Raw genomic sequence first — 22,500 nt, forward strand, 5'->3', positions numbered from 1 at the left:
CTCAGGCTTGGAAAGCCAACTACAGCGGCCGGACTTTCAAATTGAGGAATACTTATACTTCAAAGCAAAGACTCCAGAGAAATGGAAACCAAAAGATAGCCAGGATATCGTTCAAGTACTGGTTCATGCTATACACATACATCAAACCCAAGGTGGTCAACCAAAGACATCAGACACAAGCAGATCGGATCCCACTAAGAATAGCCATGGCTGTTTGACAGCAACCCGAAAGAAAAAGCTCAAGGAAGGGAGAACACCCTAATGGCCCAGGCCATCTCCGGAAAGTAAGTACCTATCCACGTAGCGCTGTTGGTACATTGGTATGGCACCTTGTAATGCTAGTCAATGGTACAAAGGAAATTCATAACCGCAAACGAACGAAACTCCATGCTGAACGCCAGGGCCCATAGACCCTCCCACAGCCAAATCAAACTCCACCGGGTCATGAGAGATGGCAAGACATTCACGCAACCGGCAGACGCCATAAAACCCAACCAGGTTTGAAAGCATCCCAGTTGACAAGTGATCAAAGGGGGGCGAAGAGGGGGACAAGTCCCAGCTTCCCTTTTGGAAGCTTGGGATAGAGGAGAGTAGAGGAGAGGGAAAGGTCGTGACGTGGAAGAAAGAGGGGCATCAAACGAAAGAAGGATAGGAAGAAGAGACCAAATCTGGTCAACGCCGGAAAGGAGAACAAAGGAAAAAGAAAAGAAAATCAGACAAGCTCGGAACACCATCCATATGCACAACAATCAAAGGCGACATAGATTACACATCGATCATCTCGGCATCTTCGGCCAAGATCTCGTCCGCCGGTCCCCAGTTGCCTTCGAAGACAGTGGCCCCGGCGCGACGACGGTGACTCACAAACTGCAAGCCATAAGTCTCCAGAATCTGGTCAGCAGTGGGGCGGTCCAATGGCTCGGGGGAGATCATCCATCGGACGATCTTATCCAAGGCCTGGGGATGGGTTGCATCGACCATAAAGCTAGGAGGGTCAACCAGCTCACCACTGCGAGCGAGTCGAGACGGCTGAGGCTGATTCAACTTGCGGGTCGTCAAGAAGTCGCCACCAAAGTCATCATCGCCCAGATCGGATGCACAGAGCTCCTCAAAAGAAGGTTCTTCCGACACAGGATTTCCGGACGCGTCGCGGAAGATACTGGTCTCGGAGCTCCAAGTGAGGCTAGGGACATCGCTCATATCGCCATTGCGGAGTTTCTGCCAGGAGAGGCCATTGTCTGGAAGCTCCACGTTTCCTGCGATTTCAAAGATGACCAGACCAAGAGAGAATACATCGGCCGGTTTATCAAAACGGCCCATGAGAATCTCTGGTCCGATGTACTCTCGATCGCCCTCACCCTCAATGCCATCTTCAGCCGGCCAGCGCGTTGCCATGCCAAAGTCACCGATTTTCAAGACACCTTCAAAGGTGACGAGGATGTTGGCAGGTTTGAGGTCCAAGTGGATGAATCCCTGGTCATGAATGTGCTTAAGTCCCTGTTGATAAGAAGGTTAGCTTGACTTCGTCACAAGGAGGATATCAGCGGAGATGATGCATACCAGGGACAATTCCAGCAAAATCTTCCAGATGCGGAAATCATCTAGCCGGGCTTTAAGACCGGCTTGGGCCAGGAAAACATCCAGGCTGCCCTCCTCGCAGAATTCGGTTTGGATGTACAAGTGACCATTATCTTCCCAGCTGTTCATGAAGGAGACAATGTGGTCAGAGTTGATCAAAGTCTTCAGAACGTCCACCTCGCGAATACGGCGTTCACGATCCTTCAGGCCCGAATAGGGCTGCTTGCTCTTCTTCACAGCCCACACCTGGTGCGGCAAGGCCGTAGGTGATTTTGTTGCACTCGGAGGGAGAGAGAAGACAGATAGGAGCGAGGATTCGTGCGGCTGCGAAACTCGGTAAACCTGGGAAAACTCCCCAGTGCCGATGAGCTCGACTTTCTCGAAGCGTGATGTCAAGCTTGGATCCACGTCGGGGGCATGGTAGCCACTGAGTGACAGACTGGGACGTTTTCCTGACAGCAAAGAGTCACGAGGCCCAGTCGGGGTAGCCGGAAGGTTGCTGCTGCCGAAGTCGGTCTGAATAGACTGATGGTGCTCATTCGGAACCGAAATCGACAGGCCACTTGGGTCAGGCGGGAAGAACTGATCGCGAGGGGTGCGAGGCGTTGACTGCAGAAACTTGTCACGCAATGGACTCGCTGCGAACAATGTCAGCTGTTGATCCCGCGCGGGAAGTGAGAGGCACTTACAACTGCTTGGTCTTGACTCAGACAAGCGCTCGAGCGGGGCAATTTGGGAGGCGGTGGGTGGATAAGTGCGAGAAGAGAGGAATGACTGTTTCGTGGGAGTAGGGGGAAAGTCGGTTTCAGCCAGCGTCTGACTGTCATTCCTCGAGGATGGGGATTGGGCCTGCGACGGTTCATCGCCATCGATACTGGCGAAGCTTCCACGGCGCGAGGGCTCCGGACGGTTAAAAGCACTTCCGAAAATGCCCATACCTCGAGCGAAGGGTCCCGGCTTCGGGCGCGTGGTAGAGGGAGGGTTGAAAGGTGAAGGAGGCACAGCATCAGACTGTTGGCCCAGGCGAGACTTCACGAACAGTCGCTCAGATGGGACATTTGACCCGGCAGCGAACAAGTTGACGGGTCGCTTGCACGGGGTGTCAGGCATATTCTTGTTGAAACTAGCCCCGTGTGGCTCCTCGGCGTTGCGGTTTTTCTTCGAGATGAGTCCAGTTGACATGAAGGCTGCTGGCAAAGGCTTGACAAGCTTGTAGTTCTCCGGAGTAGCGAATGTCTCGGACGAGTTCGAATCCTCCCGGGTCAAACGACGCACGGGGGCAGGCCGGGTAGCGCCCGCAGGGAGAGACTTGGAGAAGTTGAAAAGCGGCCGTGGTCGCTCCGGCTTTTGAGTTGGTTCATGAGTGGGCGAATCGTCCAGACTCGACCCAGATGAAGACTGAGTGATGGTGCGCGAGAGAGGATGAGCCGCAGGACGAGCGGGCTGGGGAGGGTTAGGGTTGGCGGAGAAGAGAGGATTGGCAGGGGGAGGACGGGGCGAGAAAATGTTTTCCTGGCCCGCCTGGAAAAGGCCGCTATCAAAAGACATGCGTGGCCGGACCGTCAACGGAGTGGTAGAAGGCGGTGCCTCAGGGGACTCATTCGCCGGCCTGGATCGACCGAAGAGAGGTCGCTCACCCTGGCGCTGCTGGAGCGTCGAGCGCCGCAGGGACGATGAACGCTTGGGGATGGTGGCGAACGGACTGAAGGGCTGGACAGGCGTGGGAAAAGAGGGAATGTCGTTGTTTGGCGGACTGTTCCCAGTTGCACTTTCACCATCGTTGTCGAAGATGTTAAAGTCCGCTGAAAGATTTGCTCCATGCACACTCCGCCGCTTCGCGGAGGGGCTGCCCCGAGACGCCTGGTCCAAATTCATGATGCCGTCGCTGCGCTTCAGGGGACTGACTGTAGCGTAGGTTCCAAATGTTCCACTTCGTCGCTTCTCGATGCGTGACAGGGTCGACCGAGGCGCAAATGTCGTGTCGATTTGGGGGACAGATGGCCCATTCACCACACAGGGACTGCCTGGAGTGGTACTCTCACCCGGCACAAGGTTGTCGACCGACAAGGCATTCTCTTCACCTGGTGGTGCTGCAATCGGTTGGGTTGGAGTCGCATTACCACCGTCGGCGGAGACATTCAGAGCGCGTTTTGCCGGACTGCGTGGCGACGTGCGTCGTCGCATGGCTGGTCGGCTGATCTTCGCGCTGGGAGGATAAGGAACGGCAAGAGGAGACTGTTGTTGGGAAGAGGGGAAAAGCACAAAGTTATTTTGCGAGGAGCGCCTCGAGGGCGACAGAGGCGATGAGATGTAGGCAGCTTTCGAGGGTGACTGGTTGCGCGAGTTCAGGAAGAAGTGGGAGCTCTTGGAAGGCGAACGTGACAACGAGCGACGCAGCTGGCGGATGGCAGAACTGGCATCAACGTGATGGATGCCCGAGGGCGATGGCAGATGGAGAGTGCCACCCGAGTCCCGGTGCGGCGAGAAGGTTGCAACCATGATCACAGGAATGTGCCCACAACGTGCCGCGCAACAAGACCAGAATGAGAGTTAGGTAACAATGGAGAGGATCACCTAACCAACCGAGTGCGTGTTGAATTCTAAGATGCAGCGCACTAGAAAAAAAAAACAGAAAGGATTGGGATATTGTTGCAAGTGCAACTCTGGGATAGAGGGGTCTCAACCTCCCCGAGGCCCAATTCTGCGACGCGACAGAGGGTCAACAACGCGAGCTCTTTTGGGAGGGGCGGTCAGACGGGTGGCTGATCAAGGATGAGTCAAGGACAATGCTGGTCGCTGTCTCGACCAGTCAGAGAAGGCACGCAGGCACTGGAATGCTGAGCAGGAAGGCGCAGTCACAAGTGGCAAAGTTCAAAGATGAATCGGCTATAGCGACCGAGTCACACGCTACTCATTGCGAGGTCGAGGAATTCAGTGCCTTCCCTCCATGCGCGCGTCCGTGGAGGGGAAACGCGAGCGCATCAACACCCAGAGATAGGCGCGTGCACAGGGTGATTGGGCTTTACAGGTCGATGCGACTTCCAGGAATGTTTCTGGTCGAGCACAGTGACAATCGGCAGGCACGACGCAGGTATTGTTGACCCTGGGCGGAAGGGTAGGCAAAGATATCAAATATCGTGAGATTTCTTTCTTGTCACAGAGCAGAGGGTTTCACGCAAGAACGGAAGCGTAAGGGGCAGATCCCCCTCTTTCCCACCAAAGAGGTCGAGGTCAGCTCACGCGGGCAAGTTGGATGAGAGCAGGTATGTCGAAGGGGGATAGATTTCGAGGGATCGAGGGATCGCAAACCGAGGGAGTGGATTTTGACAGAGAGGGGGGGGATGAGATGAGGAATGTTGAGGATCGAAGGCGGGCTGTCAATCGATTAACGCGCCGTCGCGTTGTTGATCCTCGATGCCTGATATGGACTAGCGTGACGCGTGCCCGTGACATAAACAAATATGCTTAGTCATGCGTATACTCCGCGATTTGTCTGACTCGGGAGTATGTAGCTCGTCCACACTACACCAATAAATGAATGTCGGTCTTCTAAGGATGAAAAGGGATTAGGCTCTCTAGCTATAACCTGCTCAGCTCCTCCTGTTCTTCTTGGTCTTGACACATCATTCTATGTTTTCTGGGTGGGACACCCGCCCTCGCGCCGGAGACAGCCACCGGATGCGCGTGTAAACTTAGCATGCTTCCAATGGCCCCTCATAATTCTGTTTTCTTATTCTGATCTCTCATTGATAATCGCATTGTCCCAATCGAGTGTTCGATAGGCCCCACCACGCGACTTTCCCCTTGCTTCTGTGCATCTCCTCCCGGCTGCTCTGCCATGGATGCCTGGCCCATCTGATTGATCGCGGTTCTTTGCTAGGAAACAACATCCGGCTTGAGAGTAGCTCCAATGCTTCTGCAGAGGTAGGACGAAGGATGCGAAAATCTCGACGGTACCTGCAGCTCATCCCCGTCGTGCAACTTCGGTTGATCGGCCTGTGCCCGTCGCGTGGGTCTCCCGTCAACTTGTCAAACACATCACATGGAAAGATCCCCGGGAAATTTGATCTATTGAAAAAGAAAATAAATAAACAAAAAGAAGAACAAGAACAAGAAGAACAAAAAAAATATTCAAGACCAAAAATACCCAACTCCAATATATGCACAGAAAAGGAGATCTCGTTGCGTAGCACCCAAAGGAAACCAAAACAAACAGTCGCATACTTCCTTGGCTGTGGGAAGTCTATGTCGAGTCTGGCGCTTCTGCCAACACGCTCATCTCTTGCCGCATATCTTCCATCACCCGCTCAGCAGTTTTACGATCAAGTCGACTGTCGGGCGCGAAGAGCCCGAAATCCAGTCGTCCTTCGCGAATGGCAGCCTCCACGTCAATCGTTGGCTGTTGCACCCGGAGAAATTTGGTTAGTGCGAAGTTCTCGCAGTGTGTAAGGTCAGGGTGTGGTTGGTCACTTACGCGGAAGACATCTGCGATAGCCGCCGTTGAAGCGGTGAAACCCGACGGTGTTGCAGTCTCACCGTTAGTTTGAGCCTGGCCGTCGTCGCAGCGAATGAATCCTCTCATCTTCTCAAATGTCTCGCGCGAAACAGCTTGGAGAGTCACTCGCCCACTCTCATTGGCGTCGTGGGACTCGTTCAGCTCGGGCAGTCGCAGGAAGTTGATGCAGGTGTCGATTCGCACGCCAGTCCACTTGGCAATTTCCATGAGAGACACCCCGGCGTGCTCCACCCTACTGATCTCGTTGATGTCATCTTGGATTCGCCGAGCAGCGGCAAAGAGGGTGTCATCAGTCCCGTGGAGTTTGTTGTCGAGGCGTAGCGGTACAATATTGACAGTGGGAGCAACAAGCTCAGACAACCCCTCCGTAGCATAAGACCGATTTGCCAGATACAGTCCAACCACAAACTGTTTGTGAAGTTTCTCGTGGGATTTGTTCACTGCTGCGAAGTTCTGGGCATGCACTCGGGCATAGACGGCCAAGAAGATAGCTTGGATACTGAGGCCCTGGTGGTTGGCGGCTATTTCAATACGGGACATCTTTGAGACAAGCCCTGGTCGATAATAGTGCTGAACGGCACCAAAACCACCCACCGGTTTTGCAGGGGACTCATCGATTGTAGCGGAGTCCAGATATTGTTGCCAGAATTGCCGCCGAATCTCCACGGGCGAATGAACGTGCTGGAATGCCACAAGCTGTGAGAGGTCATCAATGCCAGATGGTGTCTCGGATGGCTTTTCTTGGCTGCACAGCTGAGACAACCGGTCTATAATATACGGCAGGCTCACAGCATCATAGAGCGCATGATGAATCTGGAGAATTAGCGCCGTACCATCGTTGGTTTGACATGCATGCAGAGTCACCGGCACCGAGCGGGGCTCTCGCCTAGATTTCATCGAGGCAACTTGATGATCTGACGGGCTATGCCAGACGACAGGGGTCTGCACTGAATCCAGCACGATTTGGGCATACGGCAATCGTGGATGGCTGGTAGGGAGGAAGGCAGTCCGCAACATGGGAGTTTGATCGACGAGGCAAGCCCAAGCTCTTTCAAGCAACGCTTCGCTCAGCTTCGTAGATGCTGTGTAGTAGAACTCTGGATAGAACATCATTGGATTCAAGGCGTGCATAGAGAGGAAATAAGCTTGCCCTGCAGTTGCCGGGAATGCCTTTTGAACCCGCTCTGGATCAACACCGGCAGACTGGAGCAGTGCGGTCATGTCGATACCATCAAGCGAAGCACTGAGGGCGTTGGATAAATCCGCGGGTGTGATTTCCACGCTGTTTCTGTTCGCCACTCGGGCCATGTTCTCGATTGTACCAGCTCTGAGCATGTCACTGACGGCGAGCTTGACACATTGTTTCTTCAGAAGGGCCGTCACCTTGATGGCGCTGATGCTGTCTAGCCCAAGCTGGAAGATAGTTGAATCCTTGTCGATTGATGTCTCAGACACCCCAGAAACAGCAGAAAGAACATTGCGAATCTTGCACTCGATCGACGACCATTTTGTTTTGCTAGATACCTTGGGCTTTGCATCAATTGCAGGCGTTTGAGGTTTGGCTTCTTGGAAAACTGGGCTTCCGCAAATTCCCATGCCATCTTCAGTGAAATCCACCGTCTTTTGGCCTGGTTGGTCAATGATTAATGTTAAGACATGCGACATCCGCTCCAAAAGCTCTGTGGTGTCCTTTTCTCCCAAGGCACTCCCACGGCAAGCTACGCGGCCAACAAGAGTTTCTCCAACACCTTCGATCTCGGCACAGACTGGGTATTCGACCTTCGATGCACCGCCCATCGGCTTGTACAGACTCTGTCCTGTTTGAAGATCCTCTGTCGGTCTCCTCTGGTATATGAAAAGCGTGTCGAACAATTGTCGTGACTTTGCATCCGGTCTCGCCCGTCGCAGTGGGAAATGCTGGTGTTCCGAAATTTCGACCAAAGATTCGTGCACGTATTTCACCAATTCCGAACGGCTTCCATGCAAAATGACACGCATGGCTACTGTGTTCATTGTTGGGAACATCACATGTTCAGAATCGGCCATTTGCCGGCCAGATAGGACGAGTCCGAAAGCCACATCCAGCGTCATGGTATAGCCTGCCAGTACAAGGGACCAGCAGCTGACCAGGAGTGACTGGACAGTAACGCCATGCTGCTTGCAAAATGCTTCGGCTTTACGAAGAGGAACAGACAGTAGTCTCTCTGTACGATGAACAAGATCCGAATCTTTGACGGAGTGTTCTCCGGCTGGGAAAGATTTCGGAACAAAGTTGGATAGCGTTGCTCTCCAGAACCTAAGCGCTCGATCACCGGATGATGCTATGATCTGTTCAAGAACGGCATCTGGCGACGGACGATGGCAAGTCTGGCCGGCGTAAAATTTGGCAACATCCTCATGGAGCAGATGAATCGACCACCCATCATAGAGAGCATGCGAAATTGACAAAACCAGATACCGAGCATCTCCGTCCACAACAACTGTGACAGTCATTGGTGGGCGGCCAGCGAGATCCGTGAGTATCCTCGCCCGTTGCTTTTCTATAATCGTATCCACAGATGCACCATGTAGGGTAACCGACTGGAAGTCGAAATGATCTTCGCTGTGGACGATCTGGGCGTAAGAAGCAGATATCTTCGGATCCGAGACTTCAACAAACGAAGTACGAAGTATGGGGTTGGCCTTAACAACCGCTCTCCATGCCTCTTGAAGCTTTTCAATACTTGCGTCTGGTTCAAGTTGGAGGATCTCATGGTTGTAGTAGTGCTGGTAACCTGAAGCAACCATTTCGGCAACCATTGCTTCCTGGATCGGTGTAGCTGGGAGGATTCGATTGGCATCTTCAGGGACAAGACATTCACTCGCCAGGAACTGACTGAGAGACTTCTCAGTTTGATCCAGTAAAGCGGTTGTCCCATTTTGTTCATGATGAGTTGCCGTCCCCAGCTGCTCGGTCATGGCTTTAACTGTTCGATGACGCATTATAGCACTCACTGGAATCTTGATTCCAGATTTGCCCAGTCGGGAGGACAACTTAATTGCATCGATACTGTCGAGTCCAACTTCGAAAATGGATGTTTGCTCGCTGACAGTTTGTGGCTCTACCCCAGCAAGGGTTGCAATGACATCGCGGATTGTATAAGCTTGAGTTGTCCACTGGAATCCAGAGTCCTCGCTCTTTGCCGAAGAGTTCAAATGCTGTTGTGGCTCAACGATTTCACCGTTTGTTTGAACTTCCTCTCGCGGCAATATTCCGTTGGTCTGGGGCAGTTCCCTGTCGGGGTTTTGCGCGAACTCAGACAAATGTCGCTCGAAGCTGGAAAGGATCTGCTGCGCCGCGTCCGAGGAAAGTACATGGCTCTTTGCGGCAACGGTGACTGTCAACGATTTAGTGCCGTTTCTCACAATTTCAAACGCCAATGGGTATTCGTGTTGTGCTTCTGAATCGAGTGGGTGCCACAATGCTTCAGTCACAGATTCGATATCAGTGGTTTCCCTCTGGAAGACAAACAGAGAGTCAAAGAGTCTTTCGTCAGAGTTCTTGCCCAGCCATTTCACAATGTCTCGAAGTGCAGAGTACTGGAACGGAATCGTGGAAACATGGTATTCATGACACCGGCGAGCAACATCCGACCAAGTTTCCAAACCACGGAATTGAACATTGCTCGGGATGGTGTTGAAAAGAGGTCCGATAGTATCTCCAATGCCGGGTACATCAATTGTACGACCTGAAGCGATGATCCCAAGCGGAGGCACAAACGAGTAATGCTGCTGGAGGGTGAGCAGCCAACAGGCATGGAGAACCGCTTGCTCGGTGACGTTGAGGGACTTCCTTAGATGGTCCAAATGTTCTGTCACATTAATTTGGGTCTTTTGAAGAATTGAAGAAGTGCTCTCATGATGCATCCCGGCCAAGGCCCGATTTTGACAACCTGCAAGGTGTTCTGTCCAAAAGGCCTTTGCGGAGGGGTCTTTGCAAAGTGGGCCTAAGTGCAACACATCCAGGAAATTGGGGGCTTGGGGAGAGGTTTGTTCTTGGTTCAAGTAGTTTCGAGCAGCCAATTCAAGAAGAAGAACCAGACTGTTGCCATCATAGAGAGCGTGGAAGATGTTCAGGAACATCAACGATTTTCCAGGGCAAATTATCACTCCGATCTCCCACGATATTGTAGAGAGACCATCGAGGTTTGAAATCCATTGCTGGGTTTGTTGTTGTCGCGCAGTTTCAATGCTCTCTTCGGAGTCTACCGTGGTGGAAAACCAAGGCAGTCTGTCCTTTTTCAGGATGACTTGAGCATAGCCATCAGGGGAAGGAGAGAATCGAGCCCGCAACATCTGAACCTCTTTTTGAGTCTGGATCCAGGCTGCCTGCAAAGCCTCAAGATTGACTGAAGAACGAAGCTCAAAGGTGAAGGAAGAGCAGTACAAAGGCGTGTCACTCGACAGGAAATGATATATAATACCTTCCTGGAGTGGAGTGCAAGGGGCAATTCTCTCGATGTCCTCGTCGGAGATCCCAATATTCTCAACGAGAGAAGCAAAGTGCTTGTGTTCAAAGGCCTCGATGGCTTGTTTCGAATTCTTGTGAAGTGTTTCGAGTGAATCAGAGGCAGTCGTAGACATCTGTAAAGCGGAGGCCATTCCTGTGATGGTGGGATCTAGACAATATAACCAATTAGACGAAATACAGTATTAAATAAGGGCCAAAACTCACGTTTCATAATCAAAGATGGCTGGGCCTGAGGGAACCCGGCTTCTCTGAGACTCCTGGAGAATGCTATCACGGAGATAGAGTCGAGGCCCAGTTCGTAGATGCTCGACCACGACGAAATTGTCTGGTCAGTGGATCCCACGAATTTTGCCAAGATAGATATTATTGACTGTTCTTGTGCACTATCCGTGGTCCGGTTGACACTCATGGAAGTCAGTTTCTGAATGTCTTCGAGAGAAAGATCTTGATATATGCTTTTTAAGACCTTCATATCAGCCTTGTTGTTGGCTGACAGAGGGAAGAGGCTCATAGGAATAATGTGAGTGGGCACCATGTACCCTGGAAGATGTGCATGGCAAGCAGTCTTGATTGTCGAGAGCAACTTTCGATCCTCTTCAGAGGAATGGACTTTCACGCCCCGAAGTGTCTTGTCGTCAGTGACTCGAGTAACGAAGGAGACAAGCTGATCCTTGGATTGTTTTGGATGCTTGATCACCAAGGTGGCCACTTCGTTAAGCTCAGGAGTTGCTTGCTTCATGACTTCGTTGATCTCCCCGATCTCAAGTCGCTGGCCACGGAGCTTGACTTGGTCATCAATGCGGCCAAGGAACTGGAAACTGCCATCATGAAGGATCCTGACAAGGTCACCAGTTCGGTAGATGCGATCTCCAGATCCAGGAAGGCTTTGGAATCTCTCTTTGGTAAGCTCTGCCCGGTTCAGATAGCCCTTCCCAACAAGAGGTCCTGAAACACAGAGCTCACCGATGCCGCCTCGCAAAACAGGTGTCGATGAGCCCGGACGGAAAACATATGAGCCCACGTTATCGAACTGCGGTCCAATGTTAGAAGGTTTGTCCTTGGCGGACATTCTCGGAAGCATAGTGCACCCGATAGTGACCTCTGTCGGTCCATAACCATTGTAAATGACCCCATGTCGGCCCCATGCGTCAAGAATTTCTTGTTTCAGCTGCTCACCACCAGTGATAAACACACCTTGGCACAGCGAAGGAACCTCATCGGGGTGAACCAATCTTGCCAGACTCGGCGTCAGATCGATGTGTGTGATTTGAAGCTTTTGAATGGTGCCTGGCAGATCCTCGAACAGGAGATCTCGAGGGCATGAGGTAACGCAAATTCCAACACTCCAACTCCAATACTGTTCGAGAACACTGACATCGAAGTGGAAGGACGCAAACTGGAGCCATCGAGAGTCTTCATTCCAGTGGCCTGAGAACAATCTTTGGAATGCCAACATCGCTTGTACGGCGTTTCCATGTGTGATCTCACAGCCCTTGGGAGTTCCAGTTGTGCCGGATGTGTACAGACAGTAGCATGTATCGTTCGGCTCGATTGCCCGAGAAAGCAGAGGCCGCGCGACTGAGAGGCCATCAAGCAGGCCCGGCTCATCGAGGGTTTGAATTTCAACACCCGAGAGGCCCTCCAGTTCCGCTTTCTTTGGTAGATGGGAGAGGAGAAGTTGAGTCCCAGAATCCTCCAAGATAAACTGCTTGCGAGAGATGGGAGCCGTGGGATCAATAGCCACGTACGCACAGCCAGCTTTTAAGATACCCAGAATTGCCATCGAAGCTTCGGGACACTTGTCGAAGCATATGGCGACCATTCCACCGGGAAGGGTTCCTTTGGTCTGTAGAAAATGGGCAATTCGATTGCCATTCTCATTCAGCTCCCGGTAGGTCCATGTCTTCTTCTGCAAATTCTCTGCTGAACTTCCAAACGCAAATTCGAATGCGGTCTTGCCTGGGAGGTTTTGGGCGTTGTTTTCGACAAATTGGTGCAACAGAGAGACGGAGGATGGAATGGTCTCGTCCTTGGCCTGACTGACAGACAGCAACCTGCTTCCCACGGAAGAGTAATCCTCGGAGCTCGAGTCCGCCGAGAAGACAGTATTCTCCAAGAATCTTTCGTACTGCTCCAACAGAATCTTTGCCTGCTCTTCTGGAAGAACGTCGCTCTTGTAGTTGATTCTGACCTCAAGATCAGTCGAGTGCGGGATCAGCTCCAAAGACACCGGATACTATACAAAAGGTTAGTCCCATATCGAGTATATCGAAAGGCTCATATGGTTGCAAAGTATATGAATGCATACATCAATCTTTGTCTCTTCATCAAATACCTCCCAGTGTTGGGAGTCTTCCTTTTTGGATGTGAATTTCTGGTAGACGAACAAAGTGTCGAAGAGAGGTTCATCGCTGCCCATCCAGCGTTGGATCTGGGACAGTGGGGTAAATTGATTATTCAACAAGGATGCATTCATCTTCAATGTGCGGCTCAGAAGATCACGGTTGGTTCCTTCGATGTGCAGAGGAGAGGGCACGGTCACCAAGCATGGGAAAACAGCTTCCTGGGCAGCGGCCGACAAATTGCGGCCAGAAAGAACCGTTCCAAAGACAACATTCAATTCACCGGTGTATGCAGCGAGTAATCGAGCCCAGGCTGCTTGGCCGGCCGCTTGCAGTGTCACACCGATGTCTCGACAAGCATCTTCGAGAGCCCTTCGAGACTGTGAACAGCGGATTGAGCCAACGAGCAATTTCTTCTTTTCGGTCCGAATAGGATGCAAGTCAGGGAATTTGCAAGAATGCACCTCTGTAGCTAGTCCCTGCCAAAAGGCCTGGGCCTCATCATTCTGCGCTCGACTCTCAATTAAGATGGGCCCAAGAGTTGCAGTAATTGAAGGAGGCTTTGCTAGAGTTTTTCCTTCGTATACTGCCGAAACATCGGAAAAGATTGAAGTCAAAGATTGGGCATCATAAATGGCGTGAAGCGCAGAGAAATGGATCTCCTTAACGGTCTCGCAGGACTCAACATCGATTTTCCAAGGAGGCTGGTGGAGGTTTTCCAATACATGCTTTTCTTGAAGATTGACAGCATCTGCGGCAGTGTCCCTAGCTTCATACCAGGGGAGTTCAATGCCTTCATGGTACGTAACCATGGCAAATGGGTATTGTTGATTGCGCAGCTGGACAAAACCAGTGCGGAGCATCTCGTGCTGGGCCATCACTCGAGACCAAGCTTCCTTCAGTAGACCTTTGTTAAGTGGCACTGAGAACTTCAATGTCATTCGGTTGAAGTAAATATCACCATGGGAATGGGTGAACATCGCCAGCATGCCGTTCTGAATTGGCGTGCACGGCCGCAAAGACTGCACTGCCTTTCGTGAAATACCAAGCTGCTCAGAGGTGGATTGCAGATACTCATTTTCGAAAGCAGAGAAGTCGAATTCGTCTTCCTTGACGCTTTTTTCACTGGAAGTTAGAAGCGATGCAATACTCTCAATAGAAGCAGCCTAGCAAAGGTTAGTCCCGAGCTACATGAACGAATACCCGCACATTTTCCTTACCTCAAGAAGGTCCCCAGCCGAGACTTTGTAGCCCAAATCCCGCAGTGTGGCAGATATTTGAACGGCATTGATGCTGTCCAGCCCAAGCTGGAAAATCGTGGTTTCCTGCGACACGGCCTCGGGGTTGAATTCTGAGAACTTGCAAAGAATGTCCCGCACTGCCTCTTCTTGGTGAGACCAGGGACGTGATATCTGGGTCGTGGTTGACACATAATTGACGGCGTTGGATTTACGTGGATCTCTTCCTTTAAAGATTCGAGGAATATCGGCCCCCAATGGTCGTTGATCGGAGGCCTGGGCCGAGGGATATTGGGTGGTGTGGTCAACAAGAGCCACAAAGTCATGCGCAATTTTCTTGGCCACATCATGGGCAATGTATGATGTTTGGAAGTGGAGGCAGATATGGATGTTGTTTTCTGTGTCATCGGGAACAATCTCGCAGACGAGCGGGAATCCCATGTTTCCCTCGTCGCGAAGAAGCTCCCATACGCTCGAGTCAAGCTGGGTGCTCCGATTCTGGAGGACAACCAGAGTGTCGAAGAGATGAGACCCATCATTGAATGTACGCCTTTGAATGCGCCGCAACGGGCTGAGCTGATGGGGCAAGATTTCATTATTGGACCTCTGTGAGCTCCCCATGATGTCTCTGTTCGTTGCAGTGGAAGAGAACTTGACTCGTACTGGCAGCGTGTTGAAACAAGGTCCAACTATTTGATCCGCCCCATCCAAAGGAATAGTTCGACAACCGAACACATTGCCGAAGCAGACATCAGAGGTATTGGCATACAATGAGAGCAATCTGGCCCACGCCGCATGAAAAACGTTCAAAGGCGCCACTGAGAGGTCTTTGCATCGCTGTTTGAATGAATCGAAAGGACCGCTCACTTGGATGTGGATTTGCTGCGACACTGATTCGTTCGCAAGATTCTTGGCCTCCTTTGGCATGGATAGCAGACTCGGTGACACCCCAGACAAATACCGATCCCAATATTCATCCGATGTTTCTGAGTTGGCAGAAAGCATGTACCCGATAAACCGGTAAAATGGCGTTATTTCTGGCAGATTATTCCCAGAAATAAAGAGCTCAAGTTCGTGCAATAATTGCATTATGCCTTCTCCATCATAGAGTGCGTGGTGGATAGACAAAAGAAGATGTGCCTTTTGTGCCGCGGAGTCCGTGAATAGAACCAACGAGTAAGGCAGCTCTCCATTGACTGGAGATTGACCCTCGAATTTCGACTTGCTCCTGTTGACATCCTGGTCCAGCTCAAAAGTGGATGTTTCGGCATGCGTCCAGGGCAAATTTGCACTATCCAGGACAACCTGGGCATAGGCGAAATGTTGGTCAGTGGTTGGCCGGAAGCAGGTTCGGAGAATGTCATGTCGCTGCAACATTTGAATCCATGCAGTCTTCAAAGTCTTGATATCGACGTGCACACGCAATAATAGATGGTTGAAGTAGGCCGAGTGGCTATCGGATTCAGCCGCAAGCATAGCCTCCTGCAATGGCGTACAGGGGTACACATTTCGGGCCTCTTTGCCTGAGGTTCTGAGCTCATTCTCGACTTGAAGGATCCAACTCTTGTCGAACGCACCCGGGAGCTGTTGCATATACTCTTTGGGCTGGTTCCTGGTGGCCATCGAAGGAACAACCTCCGCAAGTTGAGCAACAGAGCTATAGCGCAGTATGGTAGACACAGCAAGCCTTTCGCAACCAAGTTCTTGTAACCTGCGTGAGAAAGATATGGCAGACAAAGAATCCAGTCCCAGCTTGTAGAACGATGTCTGCCTGCGTATATTGCGTTGATCGACACCAGTGACTTCTGAAAGAGCAACTGCAATAGTCTTCTCAAGATCAGAAAGATTCTCGTCATTCTCATGAGCCTCCACCGCGGGTGAAAACAGCCGAAGTTGCTCTGGTGTCATTTGCTCGATCTTTCGCTGCAACTCCGAATAATCGGTTCTGTAAGTCTCGGTCATAGGTATCTCTTCCATTGGAACCAGGAGTGAGGGAACCATATGTGAAGAAAGCCTTGAGCTAAGCTTTTTAGATAAATCATTGACCACCGAGTCAAACCGGAGGGAGCCCGTAGACTGGCGAGCATGAGCAGAGGGAATCCAGAACGCAACCAGGCACTGTTGGCTCGAAATTGGGTTGTTAAGAACCATGCTCACGGAGTTTTGAACCAGTTCTGAAGAGATAAGGGCACGATCAACCTCTTCGAGAACGATGTGTTGGCCATTCAGCTTTACCTGGTCGCGTCTCTGGAGGATAAGGGACCCATTGGGAAGAATTCTGCCAAATTGACCGGTCCTATATACTTTACCTAGCTCAGGGTGATCCACGAATCTCCCTGCGGTGGAACTTTCCTTGTCCAAGGATGCATGCCCCTTAGATTAAAATGTTAGTCTGAGTCGGGGAAGCAATATTCTCGAAAACTTACAACTTGATCCCCACCAAAGCATATCTCTCCAACCGCACCTCGCGGAAGCGGATGGAATGGTTCTTGGTCTGCTGCAATCATGGCAGATGTATTATTTAATGGTCTGCCGACATTGGCTGTCAAAGTTGAAGCTTCAACGCCTTTGTAGAAAGTGCAGACATTGGTTAAGCCACGATTGAGGTAACCTTTGTCAAGGGAATTAGTAGAAGTAAAAAAGAGGACGTAGCCAGCTCTTTAAATACCTTGATGGAGCCCCCTTCCAGCCCAGTCCCGATGAACCTTTGCAGTCAATGCCTCGCCCGATGCAAGCAAATGTTGCACTGTAGGCACGTCTTGTGGCTCTAGATGTGAGGCCATTGTCGGGGTAATATGGAGGTGAGTCACGCCCATGGCTGCGATAGCCTGCCGTGCGTTTTGAGTCAGGAAGTTGTCTGGGGTTGAGCACAATGTCATTCCTTTCTGCCATGCGAAGAAGGTTTCAAAAATTGAGGCTACATAGCTGTTAGTGATCGATCAACGAAGGCAATAAATTCATTCAAACACTGACCACCCGATGCCTGAGGAGCCGCCTGCAGAATCTTTGACTCTGGAAATGTTGGAAATAGGTCCATAAGCACATCGATGTTGGTTTGCAGATTGTGGTATGAAATGAACTGATGCTCCGTAAAGCCATTGCCTGTAGGCCTGGTTTCGGTATAAGCAACATCGGATCCCTCGTTGGTGGTAGTAGGATTGCTGTGATAAGAGTCGACTTCAAAATCAGGCAAGCCAATTACATGCATAAATTCCAAAGAATCCAAAGTAAACATGGACTCTGTGAGCGGACTGACGATGCAAAACTTGGGTCTTGCCGCTGTCAGAGTGCTTTGAAGCGTCTGGAAAGAATCCTGAAGGGTCAAGGGCACAAGGCCAGCTCCAACCTTCACAACAGCGAGCATGCAGACGTAGAATTCCAGGGACTTGTCCAAAATAATTGCAACCAAATCAGATTTGGCGACTCCCATATCTAGCAGATGATGGGCGAGGCGATTCGCCCGCGCTTGCAATTGACCATAGGTGACTCTTTCAGATTTCGAGACATTGGATCCCGGCTCTTGGGGAAGCATAAATTCCACGGCTGTACGGCCGGGATCAACAGAGGCAATCGCATCGACACTAGAGGAAAGACGAGGAGGATTGGTCTGTTTTTCAAATGTCGCTCTGTGGAGTGACAATGTCGATGGCGGGAGATGACAAGGAATTTGAGGGATTGAAAGATCCGGGGAGTTGAGGAGAATCGACGCCACGCAATCAACCTGCTCCAACAAAATATTCGCCTGTTCCTGAGACAAAACTGATCTCTGGTATGTGGCCTTTGCGTGAATACCAATCTCCTGAGGCTCAAACTCTAGCAACAACGCGAATTCCAAGAATTCTGCAGCCCCAACTTCGTGGAACAAATTGCTGTGGTTTTCGTTGGACCAGATGCTCTCCTGCCACACCAGAGCACTGTCAAAAAGGCTCTGATCTAGTCCGATACCGGAAGCCTTTTTGATATCTTGAAGAGGAAGACTGCCGTGCTCGAGAGACTTGTGGTTCAGATTCTGGATTGCCAAAAACAGATCTGTGACATCCTGCATCTTGTCAAGATCCATACGTGTTGGCAGTGTCCTGATGCAGGGCCCAAGGACCGTCTCAATTCCTTTGACTGGTAACGTGCGGCCTGAAAAAACGGTGCCGAAAACCACGTCACCAGTCCCGAGGTAAGATGCTAAAACATAGCAGAATGCAGCCTGAAATATAGTCTGCCTGCTCACTCGAAGGACGTGCGAAACTTCGTTGAGTTTTGACATCGGGACTTCAAGCATGCGAGTCGTCTCCTCCGTCCCGGGCAAAACATCCAGCCTTCCATGGAAATTTGGGAAGTTTGCAGGAGATGACCCTTGGAGTTGATCCCGCCAGAAGGTCGAAGCCTCCTTGGCTGATTCGCCCATTTTGTATTCGATGAAGAAGTCCGTCACGATATGGTATGCAGGTCTTTGAACGAGCTCTTCTCCTAGCAGGATACCATGAAGCTCCTTCAGAATCAACTGCCAGGACCAACCATCATAGATGGAATGGTGGATATGCACAAGCACGTGAAGCTTCTCTCTTCCTGTCCGAAATTGGACCCTGACAGGATTGAGGAGATCTTGATCTGCACTCAAACTCACGTCGTAGTCAAACTCCTCGCACTCATGGAAGACATTGTCACTTGAGAGATTCCAGGTAAAGCGGCCATATGCGTGATCCTTGAGCCCAATTTCCACAAACCCAGACCGCAAAATGTCGTAGCGATCCACCACTTTCATGAACGCATTCTTCGCGGCGGCTAGGTTGATCGAGGGCTCGAATTGCAACTCAACCCAATTGCAATATGCCTTCTGATCTCGGGCTGTCTCCAGTATCATGGCCTGCTGAATATGGCTACATGGTTCAACCGCCGTGACCTCTGAGCCCAACCCAAGCGATTCGACCCTCGTGCTACCAGCATCCGCCACCAGTTGGCGGATTGTTTGAAGGCCTTCATACTTGTCCTCGGCCACTTGCGAAGTCTCCAGATCCTTTGCAACGTGCCATATTTCTTCCACACAGTCAGCCGCTAACAGCTTTCCCACATCCAGGCAAATTCCAGCGTCTAGCAGATGGGAAGCAAGGCGAATGGCAGCCAAAGAGTCAAGGCCAGCGGCAACTAGACTTTCAGTGGACGAGGGTTGCCGGCCTATTACATCCGCTGCACAAGACACAATCGTCTCTTCGAGTTCATCCCGAAACGGTTCTTGGTCGACAGCTGGTGCAGCGGCCCGGTGACGGAGAAAGTCGGCCTCCAATCCCTTACGGTCGATTTTTCCGGATGGAAGCTGTGGAAACTGGTTGACAAGCACAAATTCACCCGGGACCATAAACCGAGGGAGTAATTGGCGACATGCGTCTCGGAGCTTACTGTCAGTGGTTCCTTTGTCGTTGACTAGCACGAATGCAATCAAGCTCCCGCCACTCACGATGGCGACAGCAGCTCGAACATCTGGTGCTCTACAAATAACATGCTCAATCTCTCCAAGCTCGATCCGCTGACCTCTGAGCTTCACTTGACCACTGGAAATTCGTCCAAAGCATTCGATCTCCCCGGTAGGTAGCATACGAGCTTTGTCGCCAGTCCGGTAGAGCCGGCCATGTGAAGTACTTTGGATAAAGGCTTTGGCATTTTCTTCAGGTCGGTTGATGTACCCGTCTGCCAGCTGGGGTCCGCCCACCACGAGCTCTCCAATCTGCCCCAGTGGAAGGGCCTGGGGCTCTCCGGTGGGTGATCCTTCTTCGGATTCAAGTGACATGATATATGCGGAAACCGTTTGGAATGGCTTTCCAATAAGGTTGACGCGGGATTGGGCCTGGAAGTGGGTGGCTGCAGTGCAATGAATCGCCGCCTCAGTAGGACCGTACATCCCATGAAGAAGGCTATCTGCACTGTGCGACTGACCAAACTCGTCCACCACATGCTGCGTGAGCATTTCGCCAATCGTCAGCAGGACTCGGAGAGAGGGTGCTGCGGCTCGTGTGCGCAGCAATTCTCCTGCGACGGTAGGGGTCAACTCGGCGGCGTCCACTCGCATTTCGGTCATGACATGGGAGATATCGAGCAGCATGTGCTCTCGTTCAGCTCCAATGAGGGTCGCGCCCCGCATGAAAGGAAAGAAGACTTCAAAGACGGAGACGTCAAACGTCGGCGATGCAAACTGCAAAAATCGTTCAAACGGGGGTATCAAGTCATTATGGGCAAGCAGCGACTGGGTGGCAGCCAGATGTGAAACTCCAACACCTTTGGGCCGGCCGGTCGATCCGGAGGTGTACATCACATAGGCCAAATCTGAAGAAGTACCCTGTTCCACACGGGGCTCTATTGTCTTGCCATCTTTGATTGCAAGTTCATCCACTGTAAGAACCGCCAGGCGTTCATCCTGTGGTATTTTGGCTGCAAGGGCATCTTGTGTGATCACAACCGATGCCGCTACATCTTGCAAGATGAACTCGATCCGGTCCAGTGGCGCATCGATGTTCAATGGACAGAATGCTGCTCCAGACTTGAGAATCCCCAGCCATGAAATGTACAATTCCACAGACTGGGGAAGCAGCACGGGGACCACCTTTTTCTTCGCGTCGTTCGCCACGGCTGCGGAAGCCGCGACGATTTCAGCCGCTAGCTTCGACGAAAGCCGGTCCAAGGCATGGTACGACAGGCAGCGGATGTTTCCATCCGCGGCAAGAAATTCAATGGCGTGACCCGCGCTCTGGGACTGGCCGAGGGCCAGCTCATGGAGAAGTGGAGGCCCCGGTAACGTACGGGGCGAGGGGTTTGCAATCGACAGGGCAGGAAGTTCAGAAACAGGTAACTCTAGATGAATACCAGCTCGCGACACTTGCTGGTTCACAATCTGCCTGAGCTGCCTTCCCAGTTGGTGCAAGAACGAATCGTCCATACCCCCAGCCGAATGCAACGCACCCGACTGCGTTGCAAAATCCAGGGTCCACAGCAACGTAGGCAAGGGCTCAACGGACGAAGACAAATGGGCCTCGGTCACCACTGCAGTGTACTTTGCGGATCGAGCGGACACTTCATCCAACGTTGCCTGCTGGATGGTTTCAGCCGATGGATCTGCCTTGACCGGAGCTCCATTTAGCAGGAAGACCGGGGTTTCATCGGTAGTAAATGCGCGCAATATAATAGCCCATGACAGAGCAAGACATTCCGAGGGAATCGGAACAGCATCCACCTGCCATGGAATGACTGCGGGAGCCAGCACATCGCCGTCTTCCCTTGTGACGGCAGGAAATGGGGTGAAACGATCCATGACGAGCTTTCTTAAGAAACTCAGTCTTGCATGATCCAGCGATGCTTATAGTTAGGAGGGGATGAGGTCGCTTATTAGGGGAAATATGAGTGGCTACTAAGCAACCAGGGTCTTCTGCAAGTGGTAGGCGCGTGGGAGCGAGAGGTCTTTGCTTTCGCGGCAGCAGAGAGGGCTCGTGGTCACAAAAGGGAGGGTGGTTAGCGAGTAAAAATGAAATACGGCCGAGGGGAGAGTGGCATCCATCGACCGAGACAAGCGCGGAAATTGGAGGTTGGAGAGAGAGAGAGTTAGAGGAAAGTGGGTTTCGATGTGGTGCCTGGTTCAGGTATCCAGTGTAATTTTTTTTTTTTCAATTTTTTTTTTCTTCCATTTCATGTGATTTTTATATTTGCTTCCTTTTTGTTTTGTATCATATATTCCTTATATTGTCATCTATTATCATCTATTCTAATTTCTATCTACTTTTATATTTAGAGGGGTCCATGATTCTATAGCCATCGCATTTACCCGTCAAGTGTGTCAAGATGTGCAATAGGAGAATATGACCAATACCATACCCATACCCAGCAAAGTTAATGCGTTGATGCACGGAAAATGCAAAAAATAGGTTTTTGAAACCATCTTTCTCCCCCCAAGGCGTGGGGCACGAGGTGCAGGCCCCCACTGTACGTGCGTTCAGTATTCCTGCACACTTTGTGCCGACATCGGGCCTGAGCGGATTATATGGGGTCTGAAGAGAAGATGAAATGCTGTCTAGTGGATTTAATATGAAAATATACTCGGCCCATGGATGTAAGTCCATGGATTTTACACCAAAAAAACTCCCGAGATAATTTCCATGTGGATACTGATTGATAACCGGGAAACCGCAATAATACCGCGATATTATACAGGGCTCCACTACGATTATCTGATTTATTCACGGCATTTGGAACCGAAAACGCACTTGTCAAGAAGTCGCCTCGATCCGACAACTTTCCTGGCTGATCGGCTTTGGAGTCCGTGTAAATAACGGGGGAGGTCCG

General features: G+C 51.2%; 2 protein-coding genes across 2 annotated transcripts; both read right to left on the reverse strand.

Annotated features, from left to right (window-relative positions):
* Positions 1-765: 765 nt before the first annotated feature.
* On the reverse strand, positions 766-4,077 carry NUU61_008848 (tyrosine protein kinase SWE1; the record flags this gene model as incomplete). Its single annotated transcript, XM_056659373.1, has 3 exons — positions 766-1,497; positions 1,561-2,216; positions 2,268-4,077. The coding sequence occupies 3 exons, from the start codon at positions 4,075-4,077 to the stop codon at positions 766-768; spliced, it is 3,198 nt and encodes a 1,065-aa protein (XP_056507666.1).
* A 1,744-nt stretch (positions 4,078-5,821) lies between these two features.
* On the reverse strand, positions 5,822-21,475 carry sidC (nonribosomal siderophore peptide synthase SidC; the record flags this gene model as incomplete). Its single annotated transcript, XM_056659374.1, has 7 exons — positions 5,822-10,752; positions 10,809-12,840; positions 12,913-14,112; positions 14,167-16,557; positions 16,611-16,795; positions 16,853-17,101; positions 17,158-21,475. The coding sequence occupies 7 exons, from the start codon at positions 21,473-21,475 to the stop codon at positions 5,822-5,824; spliced, it is 15,306 nt and encodes a 5,101-aa protein (XP_056507667.1).
* Positions 21,476-22,500: the final 1,025 nt, after the last annotated feature.

Source organism: Penicillium alfredii, assembly GCF_028826965.1.
Source record: "Penicillium alfredii strain IBT 34128 chromosome Unknown utg000011l_segment0_segment0, whole genome shotgun sequence".
In the NCBI taxonomy this organism is placed as follows: Eukaryota; Fungi; Ascomycota; class Eurotiomycetes; order Eurotiales; family Aspergillaceae; genus Penicillium; species Penicillium alfredii.